At 41.4% G+C, this 13,267-nt stretch overlaps 1 protein-coding gene across 2 annotated transcripts in view; it reads right to left on the reverse strand.

The window, feature by feature from the left end:
- Nucleotides 1-13,267, reverse strand: part of LOC122946268 (coagulation factor VIII-like) — a 528,859-nt gene that overhangs the window by 95,078 nt on the left and 420,514 nt on the right. For both annotated transcript variants that reach the window (XM_044305770.1, XM_044305769.1), the window contains one exon: nt 9,217-9,365. In XM_044305770.1, coding sequence (XP_044161705.1) covers nt 9,217-9,365 — 149 coding nt within the window. The remainder of the gene's footprint in view (nt 1-9,216; nt 9,366-13,267) is intronic.

The following is a 13,267-nucleotide window of genomic DNA, read 5'->3' on the forward strand; positions in this document are numbered from 1 at the left end:
TTGCCTCAGACTCAAGTTCCTCTATTAATATAACAGTAAATGGTTGTACCTCCATACAAAAGGTACTGGCGTCACGACTACAAGGGAACTTTCCACTGGCACATTAATACAGACCACCAAGGGCACCTCAAACCACCATCTGGCCAGTGTCCCTTACACCAGAGTTTGCCCCAGAGAATTCCTGTGCCGTTCTCCTCTTCACTTATGCGAGCCTGCCCAGGGACGACATACCCGTGAGTAATCAGAACTGTATTTACCTCGGCCCACCTATTGCTCACACCGTGACCTCACACATAATTCCACTGCAAGGTCTGGCATACCGCACCTGAACTTTTGAACTTTTGATAGCAGGCACAGCCACAGGTCCTGTCTCCTCTTTTCCTGTCTGTCAGCTACCCTGCTTCTCTCTATTGTACACAACACACACAATTCTTTTTTGGAAACTTTCCCTTCACTGTCCTTGGCAATAAGCTTGATTGATTGTTTGATTGATTTCTGATTATTTCTGACTGTCCCAATTGATTTTTCACTGTCTCTGGCTCACTTAGACCGTTTTCCTGGCAGACACTGTAAGACCCAACCACCCATATTCACAGCCCAGCACAGAATGGCATTCTGCTTGTTCCGGTAGAGCACCTCCCTGCCTGCTGCAGCACAGATTGGCTAATCCAGGCTGTCTGTCAACCTGGGAGCCAATCAGGGCAAGCCCTTCCCCCACTTTCTCTCAGGGTCATGTGAGAACCCTTTTTCTTTCTCCCTAGTCCTGCCTATGCTTATGCCATTTTATTGTACTCATTAAAAAAAAAAAACAACGAAAAGATTCGGGTTGATTTGCCAGTCCGAATAATAGCAAAGCTCTGACTGAGAAAAAACAGCTCACATTCTCCCTGGCTGTGATGTAGTCCACTGTGATTGGACCGTGCCACTGTCAGGGAGAAGGAGACGCCCACTGAGAAGCAATGGCGTCTCCTCCTCTCTGTACGACGCTATCTATTAGCATACAGGGTGTGAAAACAGAATCGGGGCACAGCTGGGCAGCCGAGGGGCATTTGAAAAGAAAAGTTATAGCAGCATCAGTGGTGCAAGCACTGCTTGTAAAGTTACTTAGTTTAAGGGAAAAAAATGGTGAAAGGTCCTCTTTACTGTAGTCTCTTTTTAAAGTTCCGAATCTAAAGTAACTTATCTTACGTCACACACTTAATACAAATACATACTAACACACACACGCTCACAAACTCATGTTTTTACTGTGATCATATAGCTGCTAATGCCAAACAATTTCAAACCAGACTGCTGTTTTTCCCCCTCTGGAGCCTCAACACTGGCAATCTACCTTCACTTGATTAGTGACCACATTCCTAACTACTCACCTGTGCTACACATTGGAGACTAAAGGGCCCTTTACATGGGCCAATTCTCGGCCAGATGGTTGCTAACAAGTGTTTACAGCAACGATTATCTGGCGGTGTAAAGCTGCCACCGATTACCCGATGAACATCAACATTTATGTGGTGATAAAAATCGTCTTTTGCCAGCAGCAGGTAATGCAATGCAATGGTAATAAACAGGATCTGCTGCTGGCAAACTATTAGTCTGTATGGGAAAGTGCGATGGCATTAGCGATCACTTCTCCCTATACTGTGGAGGAGATCAATGCATGTAATTGAATGTCATTTATTGAGGAGCAGACACTTGTCGGGAAGGAACACTTCCTTCCCGACAATCACCTGCAAAATTGGCCAGTGTAAAGGGGCTTTAAACTACTGAGCAAATCAATATGCTATAAACGCAAAAATGTACCCCACAGTATACTCTTAGCTGCTATACAAAACCTGACAGCAAAACAGGTTACAGTGTATAAGCTATACTACACTGCTTTGACTTGGTATAAAGTACGATAAAGTCAGACATAGACACAGTCCGCAATGCGCACAAATAATTTAGCAGGCCTCACAGATACTCCATCAGTTATCTCAAGTCACACACTTAATACAAACACATACTTGCAATTAAACACACAAATGCTCACAAACTCACATTTTTTGTCTGCTTATATAATGGTTACTCCCAGACAACTTCAAACCAGACTGCTGATTTTTTTTCCCCTCTGGATACAAGAAGTTAATTATATCATCTAGTTCTAAAGTAATAATAAATCAGGCTGGCTCACAGTATTTGCATACACAAAATGTATTATCCCAATGAAAATATCATAAAAATGTTGAAATGTTGAAACATAACCTTATTCCATATCAGCATATACAGTCATGGCCAAAGGTTTTGAGAATTACATAAATATTGAAAACTGGAAAAGTTGCTGCTTAAGTTTTTATAATCGCAATTTGCATATACTCCAGAATGTTATGAAGAGTGATCAGATGAATTGCATAGTCCTTCTTTGCCATGAAAATGAAGTTAATCCCCAAAAAAACTTTCCACTGCATTTCATTGCTGTCATAACAGGACCTGCTGAGATCATTTCAGTGAGAGTGTTGATGAGCACAAGGCTGGAGATCATTATGTCAGGCTGATTGGGTTAAAATGGCAGACTTGACCTGTTAAAAGGAGGGTGATGCTTGAAATCATTGTTCTTCCATTGTTAACCATGGTGACCTGCAAAGAAACGCGTGCAGTCATCATTGCGTTGCATAAAAATGGCTTCACAGGCAAGGATATTGTGGCTACTAAGATTGCACCTCAATCAACAATTTATAGGATCATCAAGAACTTCAAGGAAAGAGGTTCAATTCTTGTTAAGAAGGCTTCAGGGCGTTCAAGAAAGTCCAGCAAGCGCCAGGATCGTCTCCTAAAGAGGATTCAGCTGTGGGATCGGAGTGCCACCAGTGCAGAGCTTGCTCAGGAATGGCAGCAGGCAGGTGTGAGCGCATCTGCACGCACAGTGAGGCAAAGACTTTTGAAAGATGGCCTGGTGTCAAGAAGGGCAGCAAAGAAGCCACTTCTTTCCAAAAAAAACATCAGGGACAGATTGATCTTCTGCAGAAAATATGGTGAATGGACTGCTGAGGACTGGGGCAAAGTCATATTCTCTGATGAAGCCCCTTTCGGATTGTTTGGGGCATCAGGAAAAAGGCTTGTCTGGAGAAGAAAAGGTGAGCGCTACCATCAGTCCTGTGTCATGCCAACAGTAAAGCATCCTGAGACCATTCATGTGTGGGGTTGCTTCTCATCCAAGGGAGTAGGCTCACTCACAATTTTGCCCAAAAACACAGCCATGAATAAAGAATGGTACCAAAACATCCTCCAACAGCAATTTCTTCCAACAATCCTACAACAGTTTGGTGAAGAACAATGCATTTTCCAGCACGATAGAGCACTGTGCCATATTGCAAAAGTGATAACTAAGTGGCTCGGGGACCAAAACATTGACATTTTGGATCCATGGCCTGGAAACTCCCCAGATCTTAATCCCATTGAGAACTTGTGGTCAATCCTCAAGAGGCGGGTGGACAAACAAAAACCCACTAATTCTGACAAACTCCAAGAAGTGATTATGAAAGAATGGGTTGCTATCAGTCAGGAATTGGCACAGAAGTTGATTGAGAGCATGCCTAGTCGAATTGCAGAGGTCCTGAAAGAGAAGGGCCAACACTGCAAATACTGACTCTTTGCATAAATGTCATGTAATTGTCGATAAAAGCCTTTGAAACGTATGAAGTGCGTGTAATTATATTTCACTACATCACAGAAACAACTGAAACAAAGATCTAAAAGCAGTTTAGCAGCAAACTTTGTGAAAACTAATATTTGTGTCATTCACAAAACTTTTGGCCACGACTGTATACATATAGATAAATATAATGCGGAGCTCACGCATATATCTATATAACTGGAGTACTCCAATAAATGTGACCTCTTTGCTTTCAAATGTTATCAATTTTCACCTATCTGCTAAAAATTTGACTACTAAAAATAATCGTATAGCTTTGTGCGATTTTACCAGTAGTTGGAAACTAGATGGTTTGAAGGAATGTCCTTGTTGAGATTTTAAATGATGTAAAATTGGCGCTCAAACAGCGCTTCCAGGTGGTGGATACCTCGATTTCGGCCTGTGCTTGTTCACTGCCGCCTCGTTCACAGTGATCCCTCGTTTCGATCTACGTGGTGTCCAACGTGATTAGCCAGGGAAAGGATTCACTGATCAAAATAGGATACCAAGTTTACTGTTGTGTGACGTAACCAGTATAGCAGAATCCGATTGGTTTAATCGATATAACGGAAACCGATGAAGCAGAGTTCGATTGGTATAGGGTTCAATTCCATGCAGCAGAATCAATACAATGCATAGAACATGCCGACATAAACGTTAGATCGACTGTGGTGGTATTTTGACTTGATGTCCCTTAGTGCCGGTATTGGGCTCACCACCCTTGATAAAATAAATTTGATAAAATAATCGCAAAGTCCTTTTTGCAGTATTGGAAGAAACGCTCAGAAAACTGGGTCACATTCACACTAGACACGTTTCGGAACACACACTGATATCTAAAGCAAAATATCAGGACAACTGTCCACGAGCTAAATCTCAAGAGAATGTGGGTCATGCAGCACAACAACCACCCTAAACACAGAAGTCATTGTACCAAAGAAGAATAAAGTTAAAGTTTTCAAATGGTCATGTCTAGAGATGAGCCAATTTTTCAAAAATTCGATTTGGCCGGTTCGTCGAATTTTTAGAAAAAAGTTGCTTTTATCTGAATTTATTTGTGGCGAATCGCGTTAAAAAACTCCTATTTCCTGGCTGCAGAGAGCCTTTATAGTGGTGTAGGACACTGTGCCTTGCAGTAACACGCATATGGAGTCTGCTGTGGTAGTGCTATAATACTGTGAGTCAGTATGACATGCAGATGACAGGTGTCGCTCTTAGAATCACTGCACACTTCACTTATTAAGGCAGTCACGGGGCCAAAACTGACCAAATAACTCAAGTATGAACTCAGCCTTACAGGTTGATGTTAGCATAGAAAAGAAGCGCACTCCTTACACCGTCATCAGCTGATTCCATATAGATGTGTACAGAACCTGTTCTATTAAACGCTTATACAAGTAGAGCCCCCCGATAGAGTGGAGAGGGTGTCAGCAGTAAGTTTGTGTTGACATCACTGATTATTTTGCCCTTTCTCTGATCAGTCAGAACAATAACCCCCAATAAAACAGATTCTGTCTGTTGAGCATCCGCCTTTACCCGGTCAGCATTTGGTCAGTAATCCATCAGTATTGCTAATGCCCCAAAAAAAATAGGAGATAAAACTTGTGCCGGATAAAAACAGATGAACCTCTTCTGCGGGTGCTGCCAAGGATACCATATATAGATGAAGTGTGTAGTTAAAATGGCTTTAATACGTCTACGCGTTTCGGGGGGGGGGGGGGTGAATTACCCCCTTCATCAGGACAATAAACAATTTTAAAACAAACAGAACATATATATATATATATATATATATATATATACATGCTAGGTAGTGTTTTTGGTGCCAAAACGACTGTGGGGGGGCTGGGGAAGTAGGGGGGGGGGGAGAATTTTAGATGAGGTATGTACACAGCAGGGTCATTTCTATTGCATAGCTACTACTAAACAGATCCTTGATCTGGCTCCCAATCAGTGCTATGTTAATGGTTTTATTTCTCTCTATATTTATTTTACATAGATTAGAGAGGGCTCGCATGCGCCCGAAAGGTGGGGGGGCGGGGAGAGGGAGGGGTCATAGTGCAGAGTCGGCCTTCCCTATAGTCTGCTGGAGTGCTCATTAAGTGAGGGGGGCGTGGTCACGATTCCAGCCTCTCCTCTGGGAGAGCGCTATTGGTGAAGGGTATTACAGGGCTTGACATCATCGCCACGCCTCCCATTAGTGTCCAGAGGTTGCGATGTGTCTGCTGTGCTGCCCTGTGCCGCCTTTGTCTGACCCATACTCGCAGCACAACGCAACGCTATATGCTGTGGCGTGGTACAATTATTAGCTTATCGCTGGTGCATAAGGGGTTAGTAGGATATATGTATTAAAATGTTAGTTGTGCGGTCATTATTCCTGCATATGGAGAGGTTTGATCATGGCTAATGGGGTTATATAGTGATAGCTGAACTTGGGCTGGGTGTATATAGATGATAAATAAATAATTAATAATATAAGGGTGTTTGATTTTCTTGATATATATTATATAAGTCAATCAGGTGATTCCCTGGTTTTTACTTTAAGGGCACATTATAGATATTTTTACTTTTATTATTATTTGTGTTTTTATGTGTACATATATGCCTTCCACTTCTATAATCCTATATAGTATACCTATATTGTGGATTAATATAAATAAAAATTCTTTTGATTATAGGTTTTGATTAGTTTGCATATATATTAATTTAGTTAGTATTTAGATCAATTTGCATATACACTCACCTAAAGAATTATTAGGAAAACCATACTAATACGGTGTTGGACCCCATTTTGCCTTCAGAACTGCCTTAATTCTACGTGGCATTGATTCAACAAGGTGCTGATAGCATTCTTTAGAAATGTTGGCCCATATTGATAGGATAGCATCTTGCAGTTGATGGAGATTTGAGGGATGCACATCCAGGGCACGAAGCTCCCGTTCCACCACATCCCAAAAATGCTCTATTGGGTTGAGATCTGGTGACTGTGGGGGCCATTTTAGTATAGTGAACTATACTATGTTCAAGAAACCATTTTTCCAGTCTTCAACAGTCCAATTTTGGTGAGCCCGTGCAAATTGTAGCCTCTTTTTCCTATTTGTAGTGGAGATGAGTGGTACCCGGTGGGGTCTTCTGCTATTGTAGCCCATCCGCCTCAAGGTTGTGCATGTTGTGGCTTCACAAATGCTTTGCTGCATACCTCGGTTGTGACGAGTGGTTATTTCAGTCAACGTTGCTCTTCTATCAGCTTGAATCAGTCGGCCCATTCTCCTCTGACCTCTAGCATCAACAAGGCATTTGACTGCCGTATACTGGATGTTTTTCCCTTTTCACACCATTCTTTGTAAACCCTAGAATTGGTTGTGCGTGAAAATCCCAGTAACTGAGCAGATTGTGAAATACTCAGACCGGCCCATCTGGCACCAACAACCATGTCACGCTCAAAATTGCTTAAAACGCCTTTCTTTCCTATTCTGACATTCAGTTTGGAGTTGAGGAGATTGTCTTGACCAGGACCACAACCCTACATGCATTGAAGCAACTGCCATGTGATTGGTTGACTAGATAATCTCATTAATGAGAAATAGAACAGGTGTTCCTAATAATTCTTTAGGTGAGTGTACAGTACAGACCAAAAGTTTGGACACACCTTCTCATTCAAAGAGTTTTCTTTATTTTCATGACTATGAAAATTGTAGATTCACACTGAAGGCATCAAAACTATGAATTAACACATGTGGAATTATATACATAACAAAAAAGTGTGAAACAACTGAAAATATGTCATATTCTAGGTTCTTCAAAGTAGCCACATTTTGCTTTGATTACTGCTTTGCACACTCTTGGCATTCTCTTTATGAGCTTCAAGAGGTGGTCACCTGAAATGGTTTTCACTTCACAGGTGTGCCCTGTCAGGTTTAATAAGTGGGATTTCTTGCCTTATAAATGGGGTTGGGACCATCAGTTGCATTGTTTATCAGTTGCGTTGGGTTTATGGGGCCTGACTAAACCTATTACCACTCCTGGAGATTTGACTAAGGATGTCTATACAAATTTTAGATATCTTCACAACATATCTCCTTCTCTTTCAAAGCTTCCCAAAACTTTGCCTGCATAATTAATTCCTTATTATGTCCTTCCATGCAGCACTCATGTTCCTAGCTTTTTTAATAAGTTTAGAGGCCACACTGTTAGGGAGCTCCAGTCTGAGATAAGTTTGGAGGCTGCCATTCCTACTTTTAGCTCTCAAATGATCCCTATGGGGAATTTCCTTGACAGACAAGAACTTTCTCACTCTCTTGCTGACCTTTTTTAAGCTAGGGTGGAATGGGGAGAAAAAACGTGGCTGGAAAACATAGTAGATAAGTTACCCAACCATCCTAAACTGATATCCCTTTTCTATATCTCCCTATCTACAGTTAAATTGAAAAGTATACCAGCCTACTGAAGACACTGGGAAGGGGAATTGAACAGGCCTTTTACTGAACCAGAGATGGTTACTATATATCTTATGTCACATGGGTTCTACAGATGCACCTGGACCCAGGAACACTCTTTTAAGGTCATGACCATTTGGTATAATTGCCCACAGAAGTTATATCAAATAGGTTTGTCCACTTCTGATTTGTGCTGGAGATGTGTTCAGATGACAGGTACACTCCTACACATATTCTGGTCTTGCCCAATAATCCTAGATTTCTGGAAGCAAATTGAGCATCTGGTTAATAAGATCTGAAAAACCTGATTAACCTATCACCAGAGGCAGTTCAGCTATGGCTGTCAAACATCTTATGGACCCGCCAGAACTTGCCCACACTACTGATCTACGTGGCTAGGTTACTGATACCACTCAAGTGGCTCAGTAAAGACCCACCGTCTATAGATTTGCGGTGTAGCAAACTACACCAACTTTGTAGAATGGAAGAATTAGCTAGTTGGGCACCCAGACAACATTCTAAATTTTTAAGACTGTGGCAACCAGGCAGACAATTCAGGAGAACACATTTGGCAACGGACTCACAGGGTATGGGAACTTAAATCTGCTACATTCTTGTGAGGTGAAGGTTTTGATGTTTTGATACTTTAAGAATTTAGGGATCTTTTTATATCTGTATTTAACTATTTGGCAATGTAAAATCTTGTAAAATGACTTGCATTTGATGTCAGATGTACACCTGTAATGTAATGAGAGGTGTACAGGATTTTGTTCTTCTTCTGAATTAATGAGGTGAACTACAGCTATGTGTCTAAGCAAACATTTGGATAAGGAGGTCGCTGACGACAGATTCCCGAAAATGTGTTTAGATGACACACATTCCAGACTATACCTGTGAGTACATACTGTATCTGAAATAATATTTGTGCTGAGAACGCTTGATACTGTGATTAGGTTACTGTGTTTCTTCTTACTCATTTAATATCTGAAATATGATGATTTTGTTTGTGAAAAAATGGCTGACACATCAAAACTGGTAAAATTAAACTACATACTTAACAAATTGTTTATTTGCTCTGCGACTCTACTGAGCACCATAAAAAGTGACACATACCTGGGGTCTCCATGCATTAATGCGACCTCGCTGGTTAAGTCTTGCTAAATTGGGAGCCCATGAAGAAAAAACTGAATAAGAATAAGAGGAAGCAGATATATGATATGAAGAAATTTCACCTGACTCCATACCAAGAGGCAATGAGCAACCTGCAAAATAAAGTGATAACGTATTTAAAATAGAAAAATATTCATTTGTACAGGAATATTTAATGCTAACTTGTAGTCATCTCAGTTTAAACACACAACACACTAAGCTCTGTTATATACTTTATTCACAGGAAGAAGCACACAGACACCTTTTAAAAACTAAAATAGAAATCTGCAAGAATTAAAGATGTTTTTTGGGATTTAGATATTGAGGACATCAATAAATTAGCAGGGTTTGGTGACATAAATCGAATGTATATGGCCAGATTAAAGGGGTTTTCTAAGTTTAACCCCTTAGTGACCACCCATACGCCTTTTTACAGCGATCACTAAGGGGCCTTAGGCTGAGCCGCTGGTTTTTATTAAGGCGGGTCCCCCGTGCAGCAGGAAGCGGGTGACCGGCTCTCGCATGAGAGTCGCGCTTCTGCTCTAACAGCCTGGAGTGACAAGAATGTCAATACAGGGTTTTTTACAATTAACATGCCGTGGGGCGCCTGCCACATGGAAAGCTCTGACAGAGGCAGCAGATTCCCTGTGTCTCCCATCAGCACCCCACAAATCCGATCGTGGGGTGCCGATCTGTGTAAAGGCTAGCAGGGGTCTGATATAGGCCCCAAGCCAGCTTTGAGCATTTTCCAGCAGGTAGTGACTCTCTTGCGCAGACTGCTGGTAAATGTCAGTAAAGCGCTGATAATAAAATGCAATGCACTATAAGAATAGTGCATTGTATTTTAAAAGCGATCAAAGCATTTTCTGTTATTGTCTCGTTGTGGGACTACGGTAAGTGGTAAGAGAAAAGAATAAAAAAATATTTATTAAATAAAAAATGACAACAAAAAATATGATTTTTTTCTATTGAAAATACGCTTTTCAAAAAAATTGCAAAAAATAAAATAAAAATCTCCACCATATAAGATAATGGCTTGCATCAAAAGGGGCATAGATGCCCGTGATGAGAACATAGTCTGTTACCAGGCAGATTAGGTGTAATTTATACTTCCCACCACTAGATGGGGAGATAGCTTAGTTCTTATATATATACCTAGGTCACGCCTAGTGAGGCAGATGAGAGTTGAGATTTAGTAGATAAGAAAATGTAGTTCAGAAGAGAGCAGATCTGAGGAGGTCAGATCAGATTAGTGGGAGAAAATGTAGAGTGAAGACTTCATTGCACAGATTAGTGAGTGGAGCCAACTTCGCTAGGAGGTGATACTCAGATGTGAGGCGCAGAAGAGCATTTTCCTTCTGTGGCCGGACTATAGACTTGCATCCCTGACCAGTAGGAGAAGAGTTTGCCTCCCTGGAAAAGAAACAAGCTTTCCTAAGGAATCATCGGTGATAAGAGCCATTATTGAGGGCCACAGACACCTTTGCATGGTGGAGGATTTATAGCTTCTGGCAGCCACACCATACTTCTGAGAGACAGTTGAGTTTTCCTGTCTAAATATACAGCTTGTAGGGAAAGACAAGGAATAGGATCCAGCACATGAATAGGAATCAGGTACACCTAAACCACAGCTCCAAACTAAAACCTGAAAAGCCTAGAAGCAGTGGATTTGCAGAACCAACTCTGTATCATCATGAGACTGCATTTTTGTACTGCTGCAACCAAAGTCATCAACAGTAAAAGTTGTTGAGTTGCATTTCACCACTGTCTACCTCATTATTACTACTAATGGTTGTACCACCATTAACGGTACTGGCGTCACGACAAAAACCATCAAGGGACTCAGCCGCAACAAGCACCCTATGCACCCCTAACATCAAGGCCACCTCAACCACCATCTTGGCTGATGCTTCCCTACCACAGAGCGTGCTCCGGAGGATTTCGTGCTGTCCACCTCAACACTGTGCTGCCAGCCCAGGGAGGCTTTCTGCTAACCGTCAGTAAACTAATGAACTGTGTGTTATTATTTGGCCCCTCATCGGTCCACCGTGCACCTCACGTGTTGCCCCTGCGCTACTGGTTGGCTGCACTCATACAACTATATAGATGGAAAAATAAAAAAATCATAGATCTTGGAAGGCAACGATGAAAAAAGGAAGAAAAACTCGGTCACTAAGGGGTTAATAAAGATTCAGGCTGCCCCAATAAATGTGATACAATAACAAAGGAAACAATACTCACACCTTTTTGTCACCACCGCTACTAGCGCTGAGTTCCAGTCCAGTTGCTGACGCCCTCTTCCTGGCTGCAACTAAGACATTCTACACACGCTGGTCACCAATCACTGGCCTCAGGAACACCGAACATCACTGTTGAGGCCAGTACTTAGTTGCAGTGGTGACCTGTGTGCGCAGAACGTCACTGTTGCAGCCAGGAACAGACAGCAGTTGGGTTCACAGTGCAGGAAGATGCTGGAAGAAACTTAGTGAGTATCGACTCTTTTGTTATTTTAGATCATTTACAGGGACTGGCAGAGATTTTATTTGCCTCGGACAACCCCTTAACGCATAATGCCATACATGTACAGCATTATGTGCTAGGAATTGTATGGAGTTTGCTGTTACAGTAAGCCCGCTCCAGGGGCTGGCTGTATAATGCAGCAGGCATCTGGCCATGATGATGGGGAATGGTGATCACACCAAACCCCGTCATTTAACTCTTCAGATGTCGCATTCAAAAGCAATTGCGGCATCTGTGAGGTTAGGCAGAGGGATGTGTGCATTATGATTGGAGCCCCTGCAGTTAAATTGTGGGGCTCCGATCGGTTACCATGACAGCCTGGGAGCTGCTGAATCTTTCCAGGTCTGTCATGGTAAGCTTCCCGCTAAGGGATCACCTGCTTTCCCAATTTTACATATATAAGCAATAAAAAACAAAAAATATCAGGTATTGCCGCATCTGAAAATGTCTGAATTATTAAAATATTTTTAAATTTTCCAGTGTATGGAACGTTTTTTTTTTTTAAAACATTCAACAATTTTTTTGTCACCTTGTCTACAAAAAAATGGAATACCAATGATCAAAAAGTCATACGTACTACAAAAATTTTACCAATAAAAACTAGTTTGTCCCACAATAAATAAGCCTGCATACAGCTTGGTAGACCAAAATATGAAAAAGGTTATTGCTGAAAATTACAAGTTTTTTTTTTTTAAGTAATAAAACCAAATAAAAACTATACAAGTTTAGCATCAGCATAATCATATTGAGCTGCAGAATAAGTATGTCACATTTTTAGGGCACGTTAGACGCCATACCTTGGCGGAATAGTTTTTCATTTTTTTCAATTTTATCGTTTTCTGGTACAAGACATGGGAAATTAAATGGTGCACTTAAAACATGTATCTTGTCGCACAAAAAATAAGCTCCCATATGTGAACAGAAAACTAAAAAAGTTATGGGCATTAGAATGTGGGGAGAAAAAATCAAATATGCAAAAATTAAAATAGGCTCAGTACTTAAAGGGCATCTGTTAGCAGTTTTGTACCTATGAAGCTTGCTGCCCTGTTGCAGGTGCGCTAGGCAGCTGAAGGCATCTGTTTTGGTCCCATGTTCATATGTGCCTGCATTGCTAAGAAAAATAATGTTTTAAAATATGCAAACAAGCCTCTTGGTGCAACTGGGGCCTTGTCTTTATACCTAGAGACTCTGCTCTCTCTGATACTGCCACTTCCTCTGCACTATGATTCGCAGGGCCAGGAGCTTATACCATCGCGCACTGCTGGATCCTCATTCACTAAAATAAAATCTGGTGGGGATCTGTCTGCTTTCTGGACAAAAACTGCTGCATGTAGTATTTTTTGTCTGGCTGAAAGCCGACATATATGCTGGATACAGTTAACTCTGGCAGTCTGTTGCCCCATCGGAACGATGTGAACTCAGCCTTAGGGATCATTCACACGAATGACCATATGCAGAACCCTTCATTTCAATGGTTCTGCAAAAAGAACGGAAG

This window comes from Bufo gargarizans, chromosome 9 (genome assembly GCF_014858855.1).
Source record: "Bufo gargarizans isolate SCDJY-AF-19 chromosome 9, ASM1485885v1, whole genome shotgun sequence".
NCBI classification, from domain to species: Eukaryota; Metazoa; Chordata; class Amphibia; order Anura; family Bufonidae; genus Bufo; species Bufo gargarizans.